This window comes from Barbatula barbatula, assembly GCF_947034865.1.
Source record: "Barbatula barbatula genome assembly, chromosome: 11".
Taxonomy (NCBI): domain Eukaryota; kingdom Metazoa; phylum Chordata; class Actinopteri; order Cypriniformes; family Nemacheilidae; genus Barbatula; species Barbatula barbatula.
The window spans coordinates 20,280,133-20,302,746 of record NC_136774.1 but is presented as its reverse complement, the minus strand read 5'-3'; the positions used below and the strand labels follow the sequence as shown (position 1 = coordinate 20,302,746).

General features: G+C 38.7%; 3 protein-coding genes across 4 annotated transcripts; 1 reads left to right on the top strand and 2 right to left on the bottom strand.

Moving 5' to 3' along the window:
- Positions 1 to 30: 30 nt before the first annotated feature.
- Positions 31 to 5,902, bottom strand: mpnd (MPN domain containing). Of its 2 annotated transcripts, none has more exons than XM_079467545.1 (13): positions 5,470 to 5,902; positions 4,678 to 4,880; positions 4,342 to 4,563; positions 3,684 to 3,795; positions 3,479 to 3,557; positions 3,000 to 3,096; positions 2,537 to 2,609; positions 2,377 to 2,453; positions 2,125 to 2,293; positions 1,961 to 2,031; positions 1,636 to 1,725; positions 775 to 867; positions 31 to 538 (listed from the first exon to the last, which is right to left on the bottom strand). In XM_079467545.1, the coding sequence occupies exons 1-13, from the start codon at positions 5,471 to 5,473 to the stop codon at positions 452 to 454; spliced, it is 1,377 nt and encodes a 458-aa protein (XP_079323671.1). In that variant the 5' UTR covers positions 5,474 to 5,902; the 3' UTR covers positions 31 to 451. The 2 variants fall into 2 exon arrangements, with proteins under 2 accessions (XP_079323671.1, XP_079323672.1); XM_079467546.1 differs by having other exon boundaries at positions 3,684 to 3,793; positions 4,678 to 5,035; positions 5,470 to 5,766.
- Positions 5,903 to 6,668: 766 nt separating this feature from the next.
- Positions 6,669 to 14,912, top strand: stap2b (signal transducing adaptor family member 2b). Its single transcript, XM_079467547.1, has 15 exons — positions 6,669 to 7,153; positions 8,294 to 8,365; positions 8,849 to 8,968; positions 9,088 to 9,144; positions 9,709 to 9,851; positions 9,943 to 10,074; positions 10,269 to 10,338; positions 11,155 to 11,257; positions 11,790 to 11,885; positions 12,605 to 12,688; positions 12,798 to 12,857; positions 12,948 to 13,022; positions 13,148 to 13,192; positions 13,497 to 13,607; positions 13,734 to 14,912. Exons 1-15 carry the CDS (start codon positions 7,061 to 7,063, stop codon positions 13,787 to 13,789), a joined length of 1,317 nt encoding a protein of 438 aa, XP_079323673.1. The 5' UTR covers positions 6,669 to 7,060; the 3' UTR covers positions 13,790 to 14,912.
- On the bottom strand, positions 14,247 to 22,515 carry fsd1 (fibronectin type III and SPRY domain containing 1). Its single transcript, XM_079467544.1, has 13 exons — positions 22,374 to 22,515; positions 21,503 to 21,598; positions 21,176 to 21,307; positions 19,991 to 20,092; positions 19,554 to 19,576; positions 19,122 to 19,243; positions 18,309 to 18,518; positions 18,123 to 18,221; positions 16,616 to 16,769; positions 16,257 to 16,339; positions 15,502 to 15,753; positions 15,322 to 15,410; positions 14,247 to 15,247 (listed from the first exon to the last, which is right to left on the bottom strand). The coding sequence occupies exons 1-13, from the start codon at positions 22,386 to 22,388 to the stop codon at positions 15,137 to 15,139; spliced, it is 1,488 nt and encodes a 495-aa protein (XP_079323670.1). The 5' UTR covers positions 22,389 to 22,515; the 3' UTR covers positions 14,247 to 15,136.
- Positions 22,516 to 22,614: the final 99 nt, after the last annotated feature.

The window sequence follows — 22,614 nt, the reverse complement described above, 5'->3', positions numbered from 1 at the left end:
TTTTAAATCAGAAGCAAATCGACTCAGTGATGACATTCATTTGTTCCAGTGTATATTTCAGGTATTCAGCAGGTAAAAGGCATTGTTCCCATATCAGGGAGTCAACATGGCACAAATCTAACACCACACAAACAGATAAATACCAGCATAAACAGTGGAGAGAGAACTTATTTACTTGTCTTTCCTAGCTATCAGACTTTTCTACCACAGAGGAAGACAAGTTCACAGCACAGATATTGCAGAACTTCAGAAACCATAGCCAGTGATACAGATCTAACAGTCCTAAAGGCAACAGTTTGGATGGAAGCATATGTGATATATCCTTCACAAAGGCATTTCAAATACAGCATAACAGTGCACTGAGGGTAATGCACAGGGCAAGAAGGTCCAGAGTCAGCAGTGACTGATAAACCAAACGGTTTTACACACAAAGTAACAGAAACTGCTGAAGTCACCGAGTGTTGCGCAGTTGGTTGTAAACATGCTCCAGGATCTGAGCGTACGCCTGGTCTTTGGGTGCATGGCCACTCAGAGAAGCCTGAGGATGAGAACATATTAAAAAAAGCACTTTGTGGGTACAAATTAAATGTCGTGTAGCTTGTTTTATTGAATCATGATTGAAAATTATTAGTCGTGTGTGTTAGTCGTGTGTCTGTTTCTTAGTTGTGTGTCTCTGTTGGTTGTGTGTGTCTGTGTTAGTCACGTGTGTCTGTGTGTTAGTCGCATGCCTGTGTGTTAGTCGTGTGTGTGTACTGGAAATAAACTGCATCTGACCTTAATTTTGTCCAGTATTGAGGTATTAGAACTCCACATCTGACTGAAGTGCACCAGGTCTGGAGCTGACCTATAAAACTCCACCAATAGCATCTACAAAAGAAAAGTACGACGCGTTTTAGCCTCGAGACATCTATTTAATAGTCTAATAATGTATGTGTTCTCTTTGGGTGACAGTTCACCCAAAAATGAAAATTCTGTCCTCATTTATTCACCCTCGAGTTCCAAATCTGTATACATTTCTTTGTTCTGATGAACATAGAGAAATATATTTGGAAGAATGCTTGTAACCGAACAGTTCTTGGCAATCATTGACAACCTTAGTAGGAAAAATGACAATGTTAGTCAATAGTGCCCCAGAACTGCACAACCACATCTCTCACAACCTTCAAAAAACTACTTAAAACCCATCTCTTCTGTGAATACTTGACAGACAAATAAAACAAAACCGGTACACTAACCCTCTCTCTTTCTCTCCTCAGGAAGTGGAGTTTTGTTGAAACTAGTAACTTTGTATTAGCACCTATCATACTATTGCTCTTGTATGACATATCGCTTATTGCTCCCTGAATTATTTGTAAGTCGCTTTGGGTAAAAGCGTCTGCTTAATGACTAAATGTAACTCTATCTTTGCTTTCCTGCATTCTTCCGAATATCTGTTCACCAGAACAAAGAAATTGAAAAATTTTGGAACAAATTGAGGGTGAATCAAAATGAATGAATAAAAACTGTTTGAGGGTGAATCAAAATGAATGAATAAAAAAAAAAAATTGGGGGGGCCTTAAATATCCATTTAAAACGACTATTCCAGAGGCATGGAATTGTTGAGAAGCTTAAAATATAACATGCTAGTTCTTATACCATCTCATTGAGGACGTCTGTAGTCAGGAAGTTGTCTTGCACGTACGTGACCTCTACAGCCACTGGGATTCCATAATCGTTGGGCCGTTGCTATGCAGAAAAAGAGAATAAAGAGTAAGCCACACGTTCTTCGTGTAAATACAAAATTCTTTCATCAACATTATAATTATTATCATCATTTACTCACCCTCGGGTCATTCTAAACATGGTTTAGGAAAACATTTAGCATTGTGTCCAACATCTCTTTTTTTGCTCCACAAGAACAAAACCCTTACCGGTTTAAAACAACAAGGGGGTGAGTATATGAACCATTCGCGTCTCTTACCTCTGGAGGAGGTACCACCCAGAATGGCGTGATGGTGGAGGCCACACCCTGGTTGCCATGGTAATATGGTCCTATAGGGTAGAGGAACACATGTCTAAATCAACAAAGATTGGTCAATAAAAGACAGCTTGTACAGTGATCTTTCATGATGCTCCATTACACACCACAGATAATCCCCAGACAAGGCTGAAAGCCATTACTGCTCCCTTGTAGGCGTAACTGGTGATCCATCTGCGAATCAATGTCCTGCAGCGAAGGAAGGGCGGGGCCTCGTGGGTGACTGTGATACCATCCCACCAATGACAGTCCCCTCATAAAAAGATTTTGACAAATCTACGATAAAGTTTGTAATTTTTGTATTAAAAGCAAATCAACAAAGAATGCACCAAAACAGTAAGGAATACGGTTAGACTAACCTCTTCTTCGACAGACGGGGCAGCGTCTTTATCAGCTAACCGTGTGCGGCAAGGGAATGCCCGTAAGACGGTCAGCACTGCATGAAACACAATTATGAACATATAACTGACATTGTGTGCGTTTCGAACCTCTAATTTGATTTGAAAATATCACACTTACGCTGTGTGTTAGTGTCCCATCGGCCTCCTAAGTACCCTACCACCTCACTTGTGGTCAAGTGACAGTGGAAATCCTGAATGGATGTCAGTAAAGGTTATATTGGCTTCGTGGTTATCTCATTTAGACCCCCAGAATGTCATTTTTAAATCATTAATATTGATCCTACCCTTGATGGGATAGTTCAACCAATAATGTAAATTCTGCCATCATTCATCCTCACGTTGTTCAAAACCTGTCTTTTTTCTGTGGAACACAAAAGATATTTTGAGAAATGGCTCAGTGGTTTTCTGTCCAATGGAAGGCAATGGGGCTCTGTGTTTTTAAGTTACCAATGTTCTTCAAAATATATTTTGTGTTATGCCAAATGCAGAAAGTTATACATGTTTGAAATGACACGAAGACAAGTAGATGATGACAGAATTTTCCTGCTTTGGGTAAACTATCCCTTTAATTTATTTCATACCATTAGCAGCAAGACGTTGCTGGAAACAGCTACATTAAAAGGCTGGAAGCGGTTGATCGCAGAAAAGGCGGAAAGCTCAACGAGAGTGTGAGGATCCCTGAGAAGACATGATGGTAAGAAATATGCGTGTAAGCACCGGATCACTCAAATCGACATTATTTACTACGCAGTTTAAAAATGCTTTGGTTGATATGGACATTTTCTAAGTTAATTCAAACCAACAGTTGGGTTTGTCAATATTTTACCAAACCGTGGGTTAAAACATCCTCATGTTTTCAGAGTGTACAGTGCTTTGCAAAACTAGCACAGAATACATTTTTATTGGACCCAAACGCTGTAGACTAGAGCAGTAAATGCCATCATAACTTCTGTGTTAAACTGTCAGACCATTAAAATGCGCTACTAACATTCAAACAAAATGTTTACTAAAACACTAGAGAGTTGTTTAAATGCGCTGTATTTGCTATCATGGGAATTACCTTGCAGCATCTCTGGTGCCAAGAGTGCAATACCTGACTGGAACTCTCTCTCGGTCTCTTCTCTGCATCAGACCAATGTCTGGAAAAAAGATACAAAGATCCATAAAAGGGTAATATGGGATAATGTGTCCAGTTCTGATATGTAGTTGTGAATGCAGGTCTTTGGAGGGAGTCTCCTGCTTCTGCGGTGATGTTTATGTCATACCATGAAGCTCGTGTTTGGACTTTTTAATCTTGTCCTCTGTTGGCAAAGCTGTCTTCCCCTCTTCCTCATCTTCATCGCCTATCTCATCATCCTCTCCTTCACTTACCAGGCTCTTTAGCAAACAAAACAAATCTTACACAGAATAGTAGCTATATCAACAATTGCGGTAAAAAATTCTTAATCGTCCCATTTAAAGTGATAGTTCACCCAAAAATCAAAATGCTGTCAACATTTACTCTCCTTCGACTTGTTCTAAATCTGTATAATAAATGTCTTTGTTCTGATGAACACAGAGAAAGATATTTGGAAGAACGCTTTTAACCAAACAGTTCTTGAAACCAATTGACAACCATTGTCCGAAAAAGGACATTATCGGTTTTTGTTCTGTTGAACACATACAAATATATTTTGAAAAATGACTGCAAACATTTGTGAGGTACTTTAGACGACTGGGTCAATTTTCCTACTATGGTAGTCAATGAGGTCCAAGAACTAACTGTTTGGTCACAAGCTTTCATTCTAATATCTTTCTCTTTTTATCAAACAAAGAAATTTAGAGAGGTTTGGAACAACTGGAGAGTGAGTAATTCATGACAGAAGTTTCTTTTTGGGGTGAACTATCCCTTTAAATTCTTGTTCAGCATCATCTGTTGCTCACCATGTCAGCACTGGGCTGGTATTTGTGCAGCCAGGTGGTTTTGTACTGGACCAGTTTCTGTCCACGGTACCGCACCGAGGCCCAGCCGCATCCAGACTTCTTAGCTGGGTTGACCAGCCGCTTGCAGTGTGTGGCCCAGGCACTTGGAGAGTTAAAAATTTGCCCCGTCTCCACCCAACGGATCTTCCCATCGTTTAAAAGATCTCCAACAAACTTCTTACCCTGAATCGAAGTGCATTAAAATACATTGTCCTAATACCCTTTATCGCATCACAATATCAATAAGGCATATTAAGCAAAATCGCAATAGCAATTATGAAAATTGCTGGATGGTACCAGGTAGTGTATGGACAGAGCACCATCTCCGGGCTCCACGAGACCATCCTTTAAAAGAACCCTTAGTGTGATGCCTCTCCTGGTCAAGAGGGAACCTCTACCAGATGATGTCTTCAGGTCTGCATCTTCAGTCCCACTCAACTCCTCATCGTCTTCATCGGCTCCCTCCTCGACCACCTGAGGGGATGACGGTGGCTCTGAGCCTGAACAGACAGAAATAATGAATACGGTGCAGGGCAGAATACATTAACATGCCTTTATCAGGCAGTCTGAATTGCTTGATGCATGCAAATGAGGTGGAGTGATTTCTGCCAGGGACACAAAGACCAGTATGAGACCCGTATGAGATGCAGCCTATCTAGAAAGAGAGAAATGATGAAATTATTTTCAACAAAAATGACTGGATGAAATGATCCTGATTTGATTAATATCTTAACATCAAGACTCGAGTCCTGTTACAGTACACCAAGTGAAAACAGCTTTTCCCCACAAACTTCTGCAGGCTATTGTAAACAATATATTTATAGGGGGAAAGTGTTTACTCAGTGCACTCATGTGGGGGGAACTGCATTTATTGTGGGACAAAAAAAAACCACCACAGATGTAAAGCAGTGTCTGCCTGTGCCATCTGCGTACGTGTTTTCTTCCCATTTAAGCCAAAACTCTGTGATACGTGTATCGAAACGCTTCATCGCTCCAGTGTTTTGTTCTCGTTCATCTCCGCTACCCCGCGGCCTAGCAATTATTAATTTCCTCGCTTTTTAAAAATATCATGATTTTGTTTATTCTCACCCATTTCGCTGCAATCGTCGGCAAACGCTTTGATGTTTTTCTTTCGGTTCTGCCGTGTTACAATGTAACACTTTTGTGCACGCACTCCCCACCAGGATGTTATTCAAAAACATAAAATGAAGGCGTGTGCGCGTCTACGGTGTGGTTTCCTTGTGTAGTGTTTCTTTAATGTCAATTCCCCTCCCCTTTTCTCCCTCCTACCCGTCCTTGTCATTTACTCCTCTTATAAATTAACGGTGTTTGTGGCGAAAGTCTTTCCAGCACGGGGTGTGTTTGTTGTGCGTTCTTACGTCGGACGTGACGCGTACGCGCGAAATGCTGCCAGCAAAATGGCTCCGATTGTTTGTAATCTGCTTTGTTTATGACAGTTTCATATTCAGTGTTTGGTGGTCCTGGACCGCGGTCATATGAGCATTCAGCTGGGACTCGGACTGATGCTTGGGAATATGCGTGTGCAATATGATAATTACGGTAATGAATGATGCGCGCTGACCCCTAGGTGGCGTCTTTAGACAAACTCTTTGTCATATGCCTGCAATTGTTTTTGAGAAACTGTTACACACGAGTGTAAATAAAAAAGCTTTCAACACTGTCACAAACTCCATCAGATAACAAAAAAATCAATCCATCAAATACAGGAGCATTTATATGAGGATGTGTACACCATTAGCTCACATAAATACATTTTAAAACCATTTCTGTCCACATGCAATGAAACGAATTTGATTTCTTTATACGTTTAGACAAAAAAGCATCTAATATACGTCTTCAGGCCAATGGATCAATTTGACTTCAAGCCCCCCCATTGCAGAAAACAATATTGGATATTATTTTAAGATATATGGGTGTTTTCTTATAAGTGGGAATCATTGGGGATTACAAATCTAGTTTTTTTTAGGAATAATTTCTCGTATAGGCTATCGCGATTCTTATCCCCCCGTAGTTCCTTTGAGAACCTCAGTCTCAATGTAAAATATACATCATTATGTGTAGAAGCTTAAAAATAAAATGAGAGGAAAATATCAAATACGTTTTAGGATGATGGCAAGATAAAGCGCAAACTGTTGTTGTACCGTGTATAGGACAGACTTGGAAAAAATCCCATATTCCTTTTATAAACAAATAACTGCTTAGGAACTAAACTCACTGATTTGCTCTTCCACTGAAAGGTGTTTATTCGTTCTTTTTAAAAAGATGACATTCCGGAAGTTGGGAACTGGTGCTATTTTAAACCCCCGAAATTCCCGACACCGATGCGCGTGTTTCTGTGCGTGCGTGCGTGCGTGTTTGTTGTGCCACTAGAAATGTTTACATGTCTTTGGAGGGGGCGGGTCTCCGGCAGTGCGCGCGACTCACCTGAATGCAGGTGTGAGAGTTGAAAGTCCGCAGAAGAGGACCTGGACCAGCAGAAGTGCAGAATTGACCGCGGAAGTAACAGTTCGTGTAGTTCGCGTCCTTTACATTCATTTCCAAGCAGCGCACGTTTTCTGCCATGTAAAGGCTTGGACAGTGAATCTTCTTGGTTTAAAGTCGAATTTTGCTGGATTGAAAAACTTTGTTAACGCGTTATTAAGGAATATATATCGTACCGATGGCAACGCCAAAGCGCACTGGACGTATTAGATCTCTTCTACCCTCATGCTACCACGAAGGCTTTCTCGTAAAGAAGTCTATAAAGGAAAGGGTGAGTGAACACGCGTGCGTGCGCTTTTGCGTAAAGGTAAGAGCGTGCGCGCGCGTTAAGGTTATTCGTTTGTTTTTTATGTTTCGCGTCCTTGAATCCAAACTGCGCTCCAATGCAGTAGGGAACATGATCATCTGGAGAGTTTATTTTTGTATGCATCTTAATAAAGTGTAGGGAACTCTCTCAATTGACTCTTTCGATTCACGTATTTTATTTACATTAAACCCTCACGAAAATGAACCATGGTAACCATAAATACCTGTAGTTTGGTTTTAGTAATTTTTGTGCATTTATTTTATTGCATTAAACTAGGTACATTTTCTCAAGGGTCGATTTACTGGGTTAAATGCAGTACAGTATCGTGAGTCAACAGTGTTCATGAAATATGACGTGATATACAAATGCGTGACGTATTTACTTTATATATCTAAGAACTTCTAAACTTGTTTGCATTAAATGAATGACTCGGGTTTACGTTTATTTCAGCTGCTGAATTCATATAAGATTCCCCTCATTGTTGGTTATTATTCACACTGTTATAAGTTCATCTAGGTCGTAAGGGTAGTTTCTATGGCACATAAGTTTATACTTATACGGTTATGGGTAAGTGTCGAGAAAGGGTTCTTAGAAGAGATGGAAAAAATGTTATAGGTGCCAAATGAGTGTAGACAGGTGTTTGTCATGTCAACAAAAACTGGTTTGGTGAGGTACGTGGGTGTAAACACGTGGTGATTTGCATTTAGATTAGATTGATTTTTAGATTATTTTCTTTCGTTTTACAAATTATTACTATTTTCTTAAATTGTGTTAAATTTTGGTTTGTTAGGTTATGAATTAGATTTCAAATCAGCTTTGAATTAGGCTTTAGGTTTAGGAGAATAATCAGGTAAATGCTATTTAACTTCATTTAACTTCAATTCATATTTGCATGCAAGCAGGTTTACAGGGGATTTACATCTAACAGGCACATTTTCTGACGTGATCTTTGTGATGTAGAGAATGTTCCATTGTTTCAAACTGGTTCAGTTGTTCCACAACATATTTTATAAAAATGCATGTCAACAATGTCTGGCATACTCGTTTTGCAATGTACACATTTTCTTGTTTATTTCTAATTGGTTGTATTCTTCTTTGGCACAGGTGGGTCGTAGATTTTGGACCAGCTTATGTGGAAATTCCTTGTTTTTCTTCAATCGTAGTAAAGACAATGTTGTAAGTGTTTTTTTACCACACTGATATTTAGGATAAAGTTGCTAGATGATGCATTTGTATGTGCATATTTGCTTTCAATGTGATTAAATACTGCACGTGTTCATATAGCCCCTCATGCAAACCCATATGGGATATATATGCCATATTGTATACATTGTATATATTACCATTGTAAATACATATATAACAATTGTAAAATGTTTGTATTTAGTTGTGTGAAGAAAATGATACCAAATAACAAAGAAAAACCAGCCAGTTAGAACCCAAGATAGGAAGTCCTTCAATATTGTTTATGATGCATTTACTGTAAGGTTATACTTGAAGAAGCTGCTTATAAAAGAAAAAATGTTTACAAGCAAATTCTAGGCTGGCTAAATGTCTAAACCATAAACCTTTGAATGATGGTGTACATTAAAATTAAAACAAGATTATGACAATGTAGATATATACATTAACATTATTTGTGTATGTGTGTGAATGCAGTATACGGAAAAGCTTGATCTGTCAAATCTCAACTCCGTGTCTGATGACTTTGGTCGTAACGCTAAGCTGGATTCAGCTCCATTCACTCTGCACATGAAAAATGAAGATATCAAAATGATCGTGAGTGTTCTTTCGACCTCTCAAAGCTTTACAGCTATAGTTAATCTATACAGTTATTTATTACGTGTAATAAAGTAAAACAATATGATTTATCTTGTCCTTTATTGTCTGATATTCAGGCTCCTTCTACTGAAGCTCGAGAGCTGTGGAAAGGCTTCATGCTGTCAGTTTCTAAGGTCAGTTGTGAAACATGTTTTAGAATGTTTATAATAAAAAACTTTTTACATTACACGAAAAATATCTGTACAAATAACAGTAAAACAGGGTTTTTTACAGTGTATCACAAATAACTCTGTTTACCAGTAAATCAGTAATAAGAAAGTATGATATTGTGAATAACCATGATATTAAAATGCTTACAAACTATATTCTGGGTGTGATTTACTGGACAACAAAGAAAGTAGACCTGATAAAAGTGAATTCGACTCGTTTATTTTTAATACATAGACATCACAATAATATCCCCTTGTAATCTGTTTCGATGACTACTCTATTGCCATTTATGTTTGTGTAAGCATACTGTCGGCATTTAACCTTCATGATATGGTTTTAAATGCTTTAATAAAAGCAACATTTGGGAAAATATTTCTCATTCCTAGATCATGGTTTACTGGAACTTAAAGTTTCAAGAGGACGAAAGGAGTGTTTTTTTCCGTAATTTGCATTCTTTGAAGTGATTGCTGAAACATACCGGTTCTAATTTCCCAACCCTAAGAAATAACCCTATTTCTGTCCCTTAGCTGACAGTCCCGACATCTCTGAATCTTCTTCCTGGTCAGTTTCACATGATGAAAGAAGTAATTGAGAAAGAGAAAATAAGACAGCAATGTTCTTCATCGACCGATTCTCACCTCTATGTACCTGTCATCTCAGACATGCCTGCGTAAGTGCTCATCACACCTTTCAGAACAAAACATCACTCTTTTGTTCTTTATATTTTTTGTTCAATGAATGAAAGTTCATGCTTGTTCCAGGTGTTATTATAATGTTTCTCGGACGGAAGCTGAACTCAGACTGGAAAGGCGCCCTGAATGGGGGAATCTACTGCTGAGACCCCGCAAAGAGGCGGCATCTTTTGCCATAACCACCCGAGAAGACGTCAACGGGTAGAACATTCATATCTACTCAATGTTGTGGGTCTATATATATATAAAACAGCTGTAAAGATAATTTGGTGCACAAATGGGAAAATAACCACAGTGAGCCTTGAACATAGCTGAAGAAAATATGTTACACACTTTCAAGGAAACGTTTGTTGTTATATAAAGTCTTTTATAACACCTTCTGTTGTGCCCAACAGATCAGTATTCAAACATTATCGCGTGTCTAGGAGGCCTGAAGGAGGATTCTCAATAGAAATTGATATTCCTGTAAGTATCTGAATTACAAACAGTATTTATAGCACAGTTTTGAATGATCTAGGATTTATTCATCATTGGAGTTTTGGTTTTTTGACACTGTTGCCGTGCTCCCAATTTATTAGGACGGTCCTCTCTGTTTGTACTTTTCACACAAATTTTCCTCTTTTTTGTTTCTTTTTCATGTAAAGCTGCTTATAAACAATGCAACATTGTAAAAGGGGCTATATACATAAACTTGACTGGACTATTATTCGAAAGTGTAAATAAAGACATCTGGATATAAGATAAAGATTAACTTAGATAAAAAAAATAGTTCAAGCTTGGATCAGCCACCCTTCTGAAAATGTATTTTAACATCTGCAAAAATTTCTGTATATTTCAAAGATTTTTTTTCAGACGTGTGCTTGTAGTACAAGCAAGGAGGAAGTTAGACTACTGATAAGTTACCTGGTACACAGTTAGAAGTGACATTGAAGCGTCGCAAGAGTTACACATTAAACCTATCTCAGAAATCACTACAGAGATTTGGATCAAATCTGAGCAGCACTTTTATCCACGTGAAAAATATTTTTCTCATGTTTTATCTGAAGGCATTAGGGTCATCACAAGCAAGTGTTTTGATGCCCACCACTAACCCCAGTAGAAGACCCCTTAATCGTAACCCCTTAAAGGGCAATATAGTTATAGAAAATAATAACAAGAGCATGAAGCAAACATACAGTATTCCTAGCTTATCATCACAATCGAATATTATCCTGTAACTTGTGTACACTGATGTAGCCTATTTGAAAATGTTGTAATATTTACATGCCGTATATCACACAGATCCCCTGTAACACTTTGCATGATGTTATACGCTGCATGGGGGAGAAGACCAATGGTCTTTTGAAACCGTTCTTGATGGAGGACCACTATGAAGAGACTATCAGTAAGACCATTTTAATAGTTTTTTGTAAATGAAAGCTTATGGCAAATAATAAAACAACACCAAAAGGTTTACAGAGGAAAATCAGAATGAAAAGTAAGTTGAAATCTCGTACCGGCCCGTGCCTACTCTGGTTGGACTAGATATGTCAGTCATGCAGATATACCTGCGGCTGTCATGTGTTGAAGTGATGTCATGGTGCAGGGTTTTTTTCAGTCACGTGTTAGAAGCTGATTTTCTAGTGGAAAATATAGACATAGGTTTACAGTCAAATTCAGCCAACTGAAAATCAGTATATCAGTAAATGAGATCTCTGCTAAAATAGATGAAATTGTTTTTTGCTTCTTAACAAAATCATAATTTTGGTTAATTCAATTCATAAATCTTTGCTTATTTAAAGAACTCAAATAAGTTTCAGGACTTTTTATTCTGTTTGTTTGGTCTTGTTATAACTAAGCTCTGGAGCGAAATTGTGTGCTGCATCACATCATTCCTAACAAAAGCTTTGATGCTCTCCCATGTTTATGTCTATTAGAGTATTTTAAAGCCAACGAAGAGAATGGTGAGCTAACTGTCCATAATGCCACCAACAGCCACCTGGCTTCTCCACCAGCACCACCCTCAAATCCAGGTATTACATCTTTAGAATGACCCCTAGACACCAATAGTTTTTTATGTCATTTAGCTGAATTGCAGTTTGTTCAGTCTTTATCCATCAAGAAAGGCGAAACATGTTACTATCAATTACAATTTGGCAGAGGATCAACAACTGAATGAAACTAAGAATGGCACCTGATACGCTCGAATAAAGTGGTGCTATATAGCACTTAAAAATATTCTTGGCTAGGGGATCCACTTTAAGTGCTACATAGAACCATTTATTGGTGCTTCAGTGGTTCTTTAGCGGTTCTTTGGGATGAAGTTGTTGATCTATAGAACCACTGAAGAATATAGAAGTTCTTCAGCGGTTCTATAGCACCTCACGAGCCAAGAACCACTTTTAGTGCTATATAGCACCACGGTTAATAGAGTGTACTGAATAGACAAAAAAAAGCCAGTCATGCACACTGGTAACATATTTATAAGACTACGAGTGACAACACAGTTGTGGTCACATTTTTCAGTCACACGTTAAAAGCTACTAATACTAATAGAAAATATGGGTGAGATATCCACTTGAGCTTTTAAAAATACACTGCACAGAAGATTAGTTACTTATTTTTGTTCTGATTCATCTGATTCATAAATCTTTGCTTATTTAAATAACTGATTAAAAAACAGATTCTTTCTACTTTTACTGCAAAGTTTTATGTCGAATGTGCTTCTTCATGTTTTTCACATATGATGAAGCCAATGAGGAGACATTTGACACAAGTGTCCGTCAGGCCGCCACCAGCCCTTTGCCTTCTCCACCGACACCACCTCCCAAACCAGGTAATATATCACCTTAAAACACTACACCTGAGTTAGTGGGTATGTAGTCTTAGCAGATGAAAAAAATAAACAAGACATTTGAACTGTAGCTGTATTATTGCATATTTAGTCAAACAGGATCAAAGAGCCGATTCAGACACACCGGAAAGCATCTACCTCAATGAACCAGGTAAATGTGAATCGAATTCTTCAAGCATCTCAGGGTTAACAGTTCTCGTCTCCTATGGCTTTAGTTTGATTGATTGATTTTGTTATCTAGGTTTGCCGTGTGAGTTAAGTGATGATGAAGTAGATTTAACGTGTACTGGACCTCCTGTAGTGCCACGTCAACCAGGTAAAAATCTCAGCCTGTCCGAAACCAACTCTGGTCCAGATTTATTATAAGACTTTTTCAAACAGACTGTTTCTATATAATTTACAGATGCTGTTAAAAGCATAATAATATTTTTGTTTTCACAGTGGGATTGCCTCATCAGAATTCTATGCCCTCACTTCTGAACGCATGTGAGTTCACTTAAACGTTATCTGGCCATAATTTCTCATAAATAATAAGTAAATTATTTTAAATAAAAATTATTTTTTAGGTTGGTTGTTTGAAATCATAAAAGCTTAGTTTGAACTTTTTCACAGCATTGCTGATTTGATCTTGTTTTTCGTCTCATTAGATAAAAGCATTTGTTAAAGTATGTTTTCTACTTTGCATATAGCTCATTTCTGTTATGTGACCACTTTCCCTGCTTCCAACACAATGTTTACATTAACACAGACTATTGGATTTACTTTTAAGTTACTGTGTGCTTTGATGCAGGTGGTGAAAAAATTGCGTTGAAACCCCCCGGCTTCCCAAAGCCTTTTCCCCGAAGCCAAAGTGTCTTAAATATGATTGAAGTCAATTATCAGGCAGGACCTCAACCTCCAGGCAAGTTTACATATTTTATAGCGCGACTGCGTGTCACTGTTATTGTTTGTTACTTTCGAAATAAAGAAATATTTCCTTCTTGTGAAATGAGGAAGCCTATAACTCACTTTGGTATCCCCCTTTCAGCCATTACACAGGAACTCAAAGAATTATTTAAGAACCGACGAGCCTTTCCGGAATGATCTCATCTTGTATATAAACAGTGACACATGATTGACATCTATAGACACTGATCGTAAATCACTGCTTTGTATGCGTGTGGTCATCATAACATCATTGGTGCTTCTCTTATACTGTAGCTACTTATTAACTTACTGATAAGGGATTTATCAGAAAGCAGTCACAGTTACCGTAAAGAGCATGTTAAAGACTTCCTTGATGTCAAATAGCTGGCCTATATCTTTTATGCTTTCCTATAAAGATCAAAATGTTGTATGTTGAGTTCAATTGTCAATCTTTCATATCGTCTGTTGTTCAAGAGAAAAGTTGCAGGTCTTCTTTATCTATGTATAAAATTGTTAATGTTTTTCTGAGTAATTGTTGCTATAAATACCGATCACTTGTTTTATGCACCTTATGTTTTAAGAACAATACATGATCGCTACAATTGTTTTCATGCTTGTTTTTGTGCGACGTGTTCCACAAATGTGCTTGGCATTTGTTTTATTGATGTAACAGTTGGTGTAATATTATGATCGTACAGGTTGATTCAGTTCCTGACAGAAATATATTTAAAATGTCTAACAGCATTGCGGGTTATATTATAACAATAATACAGCAATGCAAAAAATAAAAATCAAAAAAGGCAAAACCAAAAATCGCTTTTGTAATATGTACAAGTATTGCAGCAGACATACAAAAAACCCAAAATCAGCTCTGGTAAATATGTGCATTAAGAACACTGAAATGCATGTGTGCCATTCTGAGTGATCGCGACCACAAATGCTCACACCCAAACAAACACGCTGCACATCATTGCACACGCCATGCACAAACAAACTCCTGAATTAAAAGTCTATGAAAGGCATTTTACTTCCTCTATGATTTCGCTTAAGATTATTTGTGCTACTGTGCTACTAAGTGTGTGTTTAAAAAGCCTAGCAGAACTGGAGGCGTATACTGTAGAGAAAGACAATGTGTAAATACAGTTACAGCTCTGATTTCGAGCATTAACACCATGTGTTAACATGCTCTCCGCTGTGGTAAAATATGGCCTTAATCGACAAATACTGTCAATGCTAATCATAAGATGCAACTTTTGGCTCTATGGACACATCATTTCAAGCTAATAAAGCTCTTTGCATTAAAAAGAATACCCCTTCATGTCTTAATTCAGGACATTGAAAGGCACACAATCAGGATCGAGGATCTAACAGTATGAGGGTAACAAGATGAGCTCGAAACAGAACACCCCTTGAGCTGGCATGAAACGGCGGGCTTCTTTTGCACCAATGTTCTCCAAGCCTGTGCAAACCGTGATACAGTTCTAAAGTGTGTTTATTTGTCTGTGAAGGGCCGATGGGTGAGATTTAGGTAAGGCTGGCATTAGAGCTGCTTGTGTTGCTGTTTCTCTTCTGTCCGCTCAGCACGATACTTGGCACCTGGAGGCCCGTCTGCACCGAGAAACTCCCATTCCACACCTGTAGGGGGTAACAGAGAGCTTTAGCGTGTTTACGTGAAATGTTCAATTCACGCAAGGGGCTAAATGGCTTACCATAAACGCTGGTATAATAGGCTGCTGGAACTTGGTTCTAAAGGTATGAAGAAGAGTTTTGTTTCTAGCGTTGTAGAAAGACAATGCACCTGTGTGGGTACAGAAACGAAAGCAGCACCCTGAAGACCTCTCGCGCAAAAGCCACACCCATCTTTCCCCGATCATTTTTTATGAACTTACCCTCTTCGTAGTTGCAGTAAATGCCGATGCGATCTGGAATGGGGCACTCTAGCGTTCTGGCTTTGTTGTTGTGCTTGGCTGTGAGGCTCTGCTGAAGCCAGTTGTTCAGGTGGATGCACCAGGAGGCGTTGCTCTTTCCCAGCTGGTCGAAGCGACCCAGAGACCGTAAGGCGATCCCTGCTGCGAATGTTTTACTCTCTCTATCGAAGCGCACCTCCCAGTAATGTTGCCCTGCATCAATCATAGTGTCTCCTGAACATAAGGAGACATTAAAAATGTCAGTGTAATGTCAAGTGGCGTAAAGATACGCAAGTAACGTATCCTGCAATTTTATATCTTAACCAGAGATGGCGATATAGAGGCACAAGTTATGGACTGTGGCTTAAAGGGATAGTTAACCCCCACCCCCCCTCCAAAAAAACTTGCATAATTTATTCACCTTCATGTCATTCCTGTATTACTTTCATCTTCTGAACACAAAAGAAGAAGAAGTTTTGAAGAATGTTGGTAATACTGACCCCCACTTACTGCCACTATATGGACACAAAACCACTGAGACATTTCTCAAAATATCTTCTTTTGTGTTCCACTGAAGAAAACTTCACATACGGTTTTTGATGGACATGAAGGTGAATCAATGACAACAGCATTTTTATTTTTGGGTGAACTATCCCTTCAAGGTTTGACCAATGTTTTGTAGTTCTTCAATGAATGACATTAATTGTAATTCGCTATTACGTAACATGTTTACTCACCCAAAACAGTGTAAGACTCTGCTGTGAAGCGGTCTCGACCCACTCTAGCAGAAGGAGCTCTTTTGGGCGACATTCCAGCTAGCCTGAAGGTCAAAACAAGTCAGTGTGAGCAGGACAGTATATGACAAATACAGTCACATGACTTGGTACACAAGCTAGCGAAAACTACCTTGAAATAAATATACCTGAATATTGTAATTTTGTACAAGTAAAGCATGTTTGGCAAACAGTTTTCTGTCTAATATGGGTATTCTGCTATTCATAGGTACAACTTGCTTTGTCCAGAAAAACTGGCAGTGTATAGCTGTTATAAAATATGTTACAATGGTGAATCATCAGAGGCGCGAGAATGACCTGACCTGGCAGGAGAATGCATGGGAGAGTTGGTTCTGTTTTTATCTTTCCGGATGTCTTGAACTGCTATCTTTCCACCGCTGCTGTCCCATTCCACACTGAGATCCTCCACCTTCAGGTTCTGATGGGATGAACCTGCATCCAATTTAAAGACGAATGCTGAAAGAAAAGAAGCGGTGAAGACAAATATGTAGAGTTATAATTTTATCAATTTTGCATATCACTTCCTCTGAAACCTCGTATCTCCATAATTTGGGATTTTTATGTTTTTGCCATTTTATTACTACTCACCCCTTATGTTTGTCAGTGGATTTGGCAAATATCTATCCAATAAAAAGAATTAAAAAGTGCTTGTGGGACATTCTACCAGAAACATACATTATCTGTCCTTGAACTATTAAAGTGAATATTTCCTCTAAAAAGCATTTCATCCAAAAGATGTCTAAACCTGACTGATGTTTGATTTCTGTGAGTTGTCAGGGTTCCCCCAAATGTCAAACTTTTCTCAACTTTCACTGACTAAAAAGCTGAATTTCCATGACTTATAATGAATGAAACCCAGTCTTTGAAGTGATTTTTTGACAAAGCTCTCGAAATGTAAATTCCCCTGGCATTTTGCCTTAGTTAAGTAATCGCCATGTGACAAGCGGGAAGGGAACAAAATGGCGCTGAAGATAACCATAACAATATACAAAAATGTGTAAAAAACACATTTAGAAAAAAATTATTTTGAAAAATGGAAACAAAAATTTTAAGTGTCACCTGATATGCCATGACTTATATGCCAAAAAATATTAAATTCCATGATTTTCAAGGTCTGGAATAGACCTTTAAAATTCCATGATATTCCAGAAATGCAATGACCCGTGGGATCCCTGGTTCTTGCATTCAATTGTATGATTTAAGCTTTCTTTAGTTTTTTTGAGGAGGACGAGTGTCAGGCCCTGTCACGGTAAATGTATGTTTCTGGTAGAATGTCCCCTGTCAGCTTTGACAACACAGCATGTAATCATTTAAAAGTACAGTTTTTTCCATTTCCTGAAAAACAGCAAATTTGGACATACAAGGTTTCAGAAGGACAACGACAATATACAGCAAAAAAGCACAATACAACATTTTATATTACATATTGTATAGATATATTATACATATGAATCTAGTATACTGTACTTATATTAAATTTTCTCAATGCAAACCATCCGGTTTTAGATTTTGGTATAAATGATGGACTGTTTGCTTCATTACATTTTTTTTTACTTTATTAAACAATTACATCAAATTTAAATCACATTCTACAAAATTCACCTCCAAACCAAGTTATAGGTCAACTTCCATAACAATTGTTTTATGTACTCACTAAAGTCTATTTTCACTGAGTGACGTTGTCTCTGAGTAGGTCTTTAACTGTCAGTTTAGCAAAGATAGTGCTGAAGTGACCTTTGTAAGACTGTGTTTTCACAATAAGGGAAAGAAACGTCATGCCTCATTGCCTGCTTATGTGCACACTCTTACCATGTGTTTCCAGAGTAACCGGCTCTGAGAATTCCCCCGCCACAGCCTTATTACACGCCTTCACCCGAAAGGTCATGTACCGTGTGTCAAAACGAAGACCTTCAAAATAAGCCATGACATCACAGTTACCATTTTACCTAAATCTACTCATAAAGACAATTCCCCAACACTAACATTAGCACTCACCTGTGAGCGTGTACTCGGTTTCTTTTAACCCTTCCACCACCATCCAGGGGTAGTCTTCTCGAGCGCGCGGAGGACCTTCGTGATTGGTTCTACGATATTCCAGGATGTAGTGGTCGATTTTGGAGTCGGGTTCAGGTAAGGTCCACACCACTGCGACGGTGTTATCAAACACTTGGCATTCGACCAACTGGATTTCCGGCGTGGCAGGCACTGAAGATGAGAGAGATGGAGACATTGCTTACTGAAAAATAAAAAAACAGTCAAAGCCGATCTCAAGTTTTGAAAAAAGAAATGGAAAATGTTTACATAAAAATACTCTTTCAATCAACTTTTTACTAAATAAAATTCTAAAAGCAATCTAAGAAACCAGTCCGTGTTTACGTGAGTACTTAAAGGTACAGTGTATGAAATTAAGCGACATCTAGTTGTGAGGTTGTGAATTGCAGCCAGTGGCTCACTCCACCCTTCCCCCTCCGAAGCGGCGGCGGACACAGAACTAAAATGCCGTCGTGTTTTTGCAGAAGAAGAAGATAACATATTGACGAAATGCGCTCTGTAGAGCTGTTTCTCCGTTTAGGGATACTGTAAAAGTGGACCTGCGCTGCATGTTCTCTATGCGAAATTGCATTTCTGTCAATAGATCCTCAAAAAAATTACGCATTGGACATTTAAAACGAGACGTTTTTGTCTCGTCTTGACGTTAAATCTGTTACGCAATGCATTATGCACAGCGCATAATCTAGCACTAACGTGCAAAATTGGTTGAAATCTGTGCTTGTTTTGCTTGAAGCGTCTCTCATCGGTGCTACTGACCTGGAAGGAATTTGATGGCCCGGAGCATGTTTCGTTCCTGAGTAAAGTCCACCATCATGTGATTCATACTTTCAGTGGCCTTTGCTCTTAAGGACAGACGAAACGCTGGAGCCATAGTGACGCTACAAACATACAGATCCATCATAAACATGACAATAAACACCTCTCACAGACTGAGAATGGGAAAATGGGTAGAAATCTTCAATGAGGGCACGAGAATTCCCGTCATGCACACACACACACACACCCGGGGAATGACACGAAATGACAGAAAACTGGATTTTGCTAAAGGAGGTAAAGGAAGGTAAAAATGAACAAATGATCTAATGAGCACACTTTCCAGGAGGAGAGGGAATGAGTGTTTAAAGACTCTCTAGCTCTAGATCTGTGCTAAACTCAAAAATCGAAGTATGAACATCTGTAGTACAGTACCTATCCTTTATGCCTTTGGCCGCCTGCAGCAGAGGGAACAGACAAAAACAGAAGAAGGGACAGAGAGAGAGAGAGAGGGAGAGAGATGGGGAGCGAGAGAGTCTCGTTGAGTCTCAACAATAAAACAATACATCGGTCATACCAGCACGTGTTAGCAGGAAAAGACAGCTGCATCTGCCACAATTTCTCACTTTGTTAGAATAAGCAACAGCGGTGGCAAAGAATGTCAGACACATAATGAAATAAACATCACAAATGCTTTGACACAACAAATGTTTGAGGCCAAATCGCTATTGCAATCTCTTATTAAATACATAATTAATTACGCAAAAACTATTTATCACCAAAGGTAATGTTTTGCTACACACAGATGTCATTGAGTTTAAAGACATCAGTCATTTAGTTGTAAGAGTGTAAACATGCCAAATGGGCGGTACCTGAATGAAGCTGTCATTCTCAGATGAGCAAAGCGTCTGGTTGGCTAATTCCAGCAACTCTTCTGAGCTCTCCAGGGCTTTCGTACATGCGCTTAGCTGATTCTGGAAGAAGGACAAGAAATATCGTAATATCAAGAATTGTTTTGCTTTAAGGATATTTAAATCACAAGATCATACAAAAAGTCACAAGACTTTAATCTATTTGAATATCCTTGTATTATTCGATTATTACAGCTCTACTCGCAATACATTGCAGACATAGTGGGTGTATTTAATCTTAACAGTATCATCAAGTTGACTCAAGCAGCATGCAAAATCAGCAGTCTTGTATTTTGCATTGGTATTGAAAGCATAACCTTATTTGCATGTAATTTTACTACTAGTTACTACTAGTCACACTGTTAAAGCATTTTTAAATGCATAAATGTGGATGAAAATAACCTTAAATAAAATAATAATGGTTATAATTACATATAGTAAAAATGACTATGATAAAATGCAATCCACAAAGTGAATAAGCAACGGACTGTATTAACATTTCTGTAATGTGATTCACCAACCAGTCTGCTCATCATGAAAAATATCTGTTTTTAAGGTTCTTTAGAAATCAACAAATAAGAATAGGTAAATACTATTCTTAACACAGAAAGAGGTTTTGAATAAACTGTAATAAACAGGTTGTTTTAGTGGTGAAGAACATGCGCTTGTAAATGCTTTGTCTCAGGCATACAGGTATACAAGAATCCTGTCTGGATTACACACACACACACACACACACACACACTATAATCCTTAGGGATTGCGTGTTATCCTTCTCTCAAAAAGACACGCGCAGACGCATAAGCTCTCACTGAGATGGACCGTGTACTGATTTTACCTCATCGCTTCACTTTTGTAGACATTTTACTACATAGATCGGTATTATGGTGTCGTAATATATGCAATCTATAAGCAAGGTTTCATGCTGCCATTTAATGATCATATTTTGCGACTATTTTCCCTACCAGTGCATCTTAATATTTCCCTGTTCTGTAACTGGGTATGGGAAACACAAAGAAGCACCAGACCGAACCGATCGGAATTCGACACCAAGTTCTCTATTACAACCCCTCCGGGAATCCTACATGTCTTGATGCATAAAACTAGTTTAAACCACATCCTTATGGACACACATAGAGCTCTCACCTGTAGCTCATAGGTGCGACTGGCTTTTTCTTGTTTGATGCGCGTGACCATTCCCTCCTTCAGTTCATCCAAGACGGCGTGGAGCGAAGTAAACTCTGAATCCAGATCCTCCTGTACTCGGTTTGCATTTGCCTTCAGACACCATGAAAAGAACAAATGCACACTTAAAGTCGCATTGCCTTTAAACAGAATTCCTGTTGCTTTATGCTGGTTTTGTGGAGGGCCCAGCCACATACTGTACAGAGCCAACAAAGTCAATTTCTTATTTAATCTAATAATTCTCATTAAAAAATAGCCAAAAGAAAGCATATCGATTCTGCTTCTTACCTCTAAATTTTGTAGACTCTGCTTTAGACAGCAAATGAAATTCTGGATTTCCTCATTCTTCAAGGCCAATGTAGTGATGATCTTTCTCAGTGACTCCTGAAACAGGTACGTGACATTAGAAATGCATTTATTCATGAAGTGGCAGCCAAAGCATGCTTGGGTGCAGAACAGGCACCATTTTTATTTTGTTAGATGTCATTCAGAAAATACTTTCCCAATGACGTCAACATTTCCACTATTTTTGAGCCAAGGGCGTTAATTGATACCCACATACCTGCCAATGACATATCGCTGTAAATTAAGTCAGATATTACTGCAAGTGAACACACACACCTTGCTGATGGTAAATATATCGCATTTCATTCAAATGCATTGGATTAAGTCATTGATAACGAGCCGGACAGAAGCGGCTTTATGTCCGGGGCGCCTCCCTAAAGCCGGAGGCTCGTAACAATACAGGCCGGTTTAGGGTTACTCTGCAGCAGCATTTGTCCTCGCTCGTGTTTGATTTTCATCTTTGACAAGTGCACAAATGTAGTATCCTCTCTTAAGAAAGATGCATCTGATGCATACTTGAATATAAATATGCGTTTCGGATAACCGGGCGGTTTCTCAATAGGACTTGGCGTTGTTCATTAACTTGGGGAAATATTCACGCATGCGTTTGAAACATCTTAATCCCTTTCCGTGCTAAATGATCACTTTTACAATTTGTTTCTTTTATAATGCACTGATATTTCGCTAGCACGACGAGCGGAGGACATTTGAAAGTGAAGCTACGCGCTAACGAATTTAGTCTCTGTATTGAATCCCCGATTGAACACGGCATCCTCCTCTGAAGGGTTTTAAAAAGAACATCTCTAAAACTCACCCTCTGGTCGTCCATGCTGTCGACATGCAGCACCTGTTTCGGATATGCTCAAGATATTTATCCCGGGTTGTCCGTCAAAGACCCGTCGTCCTGGTACTGATGTTGCTATGGAGTGTTGCATCTCACTTCACCGACTCGCTATAGCCGAGAAAGTTGTACGCATGCGCAGGAGCGTGGTATGACGGGTAATGCAGTTTTCCTAGTTGCATTCATTTCTCGCTACACCATACATGAGCTAATA

Excerpts from the sequence above, each read along its gene's own strand:
- fsd1 (XM_079467544.1), bottom strand. Across the intron at positions 16,340-16,615 it reads CCCATGCATTCTCCTGCCAG|GCTAGCTGGAATGTCGCCCA; the intron begins GTCAGGTCATTC and ends TTTGACCTTCAG. Across the intron at positions 15,248-15,321 it reads CTATTATACCAGCGTTTATG|GTGTGGAATGGGAGTTTCTC; the intron begins GTAAGCCATTTA and ends TACCCCCTACAG.
- stap2b (XM_079467547.1), top strand. The coding sequence starts at position 7,061 with ATGGCAACGCCAAAGCGCACTGGACGTATTAGATCTCTTCTACCCTCA. Across the intron at positions 8,366-8,848 it reads ATCGTAGTAAAGACAATGTT|TATACGGAAAAGCTTGATCT; the intron begins GTAAGTGTTTTT and ends GTGTGAATGCAG. Across the intron at positions 13,193-13,496 it reads GCCCTCACTTCTGAACGCAT|GTGGTGAAAAAATTGCGTTG; the intron begins GTGAGTTCACTT and ends GCTTTGATGCAG.
- mpnd (XM_079467545.1), bottom strand. Across the intron at positions 3,796-4,341 it reads ACCAGCCCAGTGCTGACATG|AGCCTGGTAAGTGAAGGAGA; the intron begins GTGAGCAACAGA and ends TGTTTGCTAAAG. Across the intron at positions 3,558-3,683 it reads GTCCAAACACGAGCTTCATG|ACATTGGTCTGATGCAGAGA; the intron begins GTATGACATAAA and ends TCTTTTTTCCAG.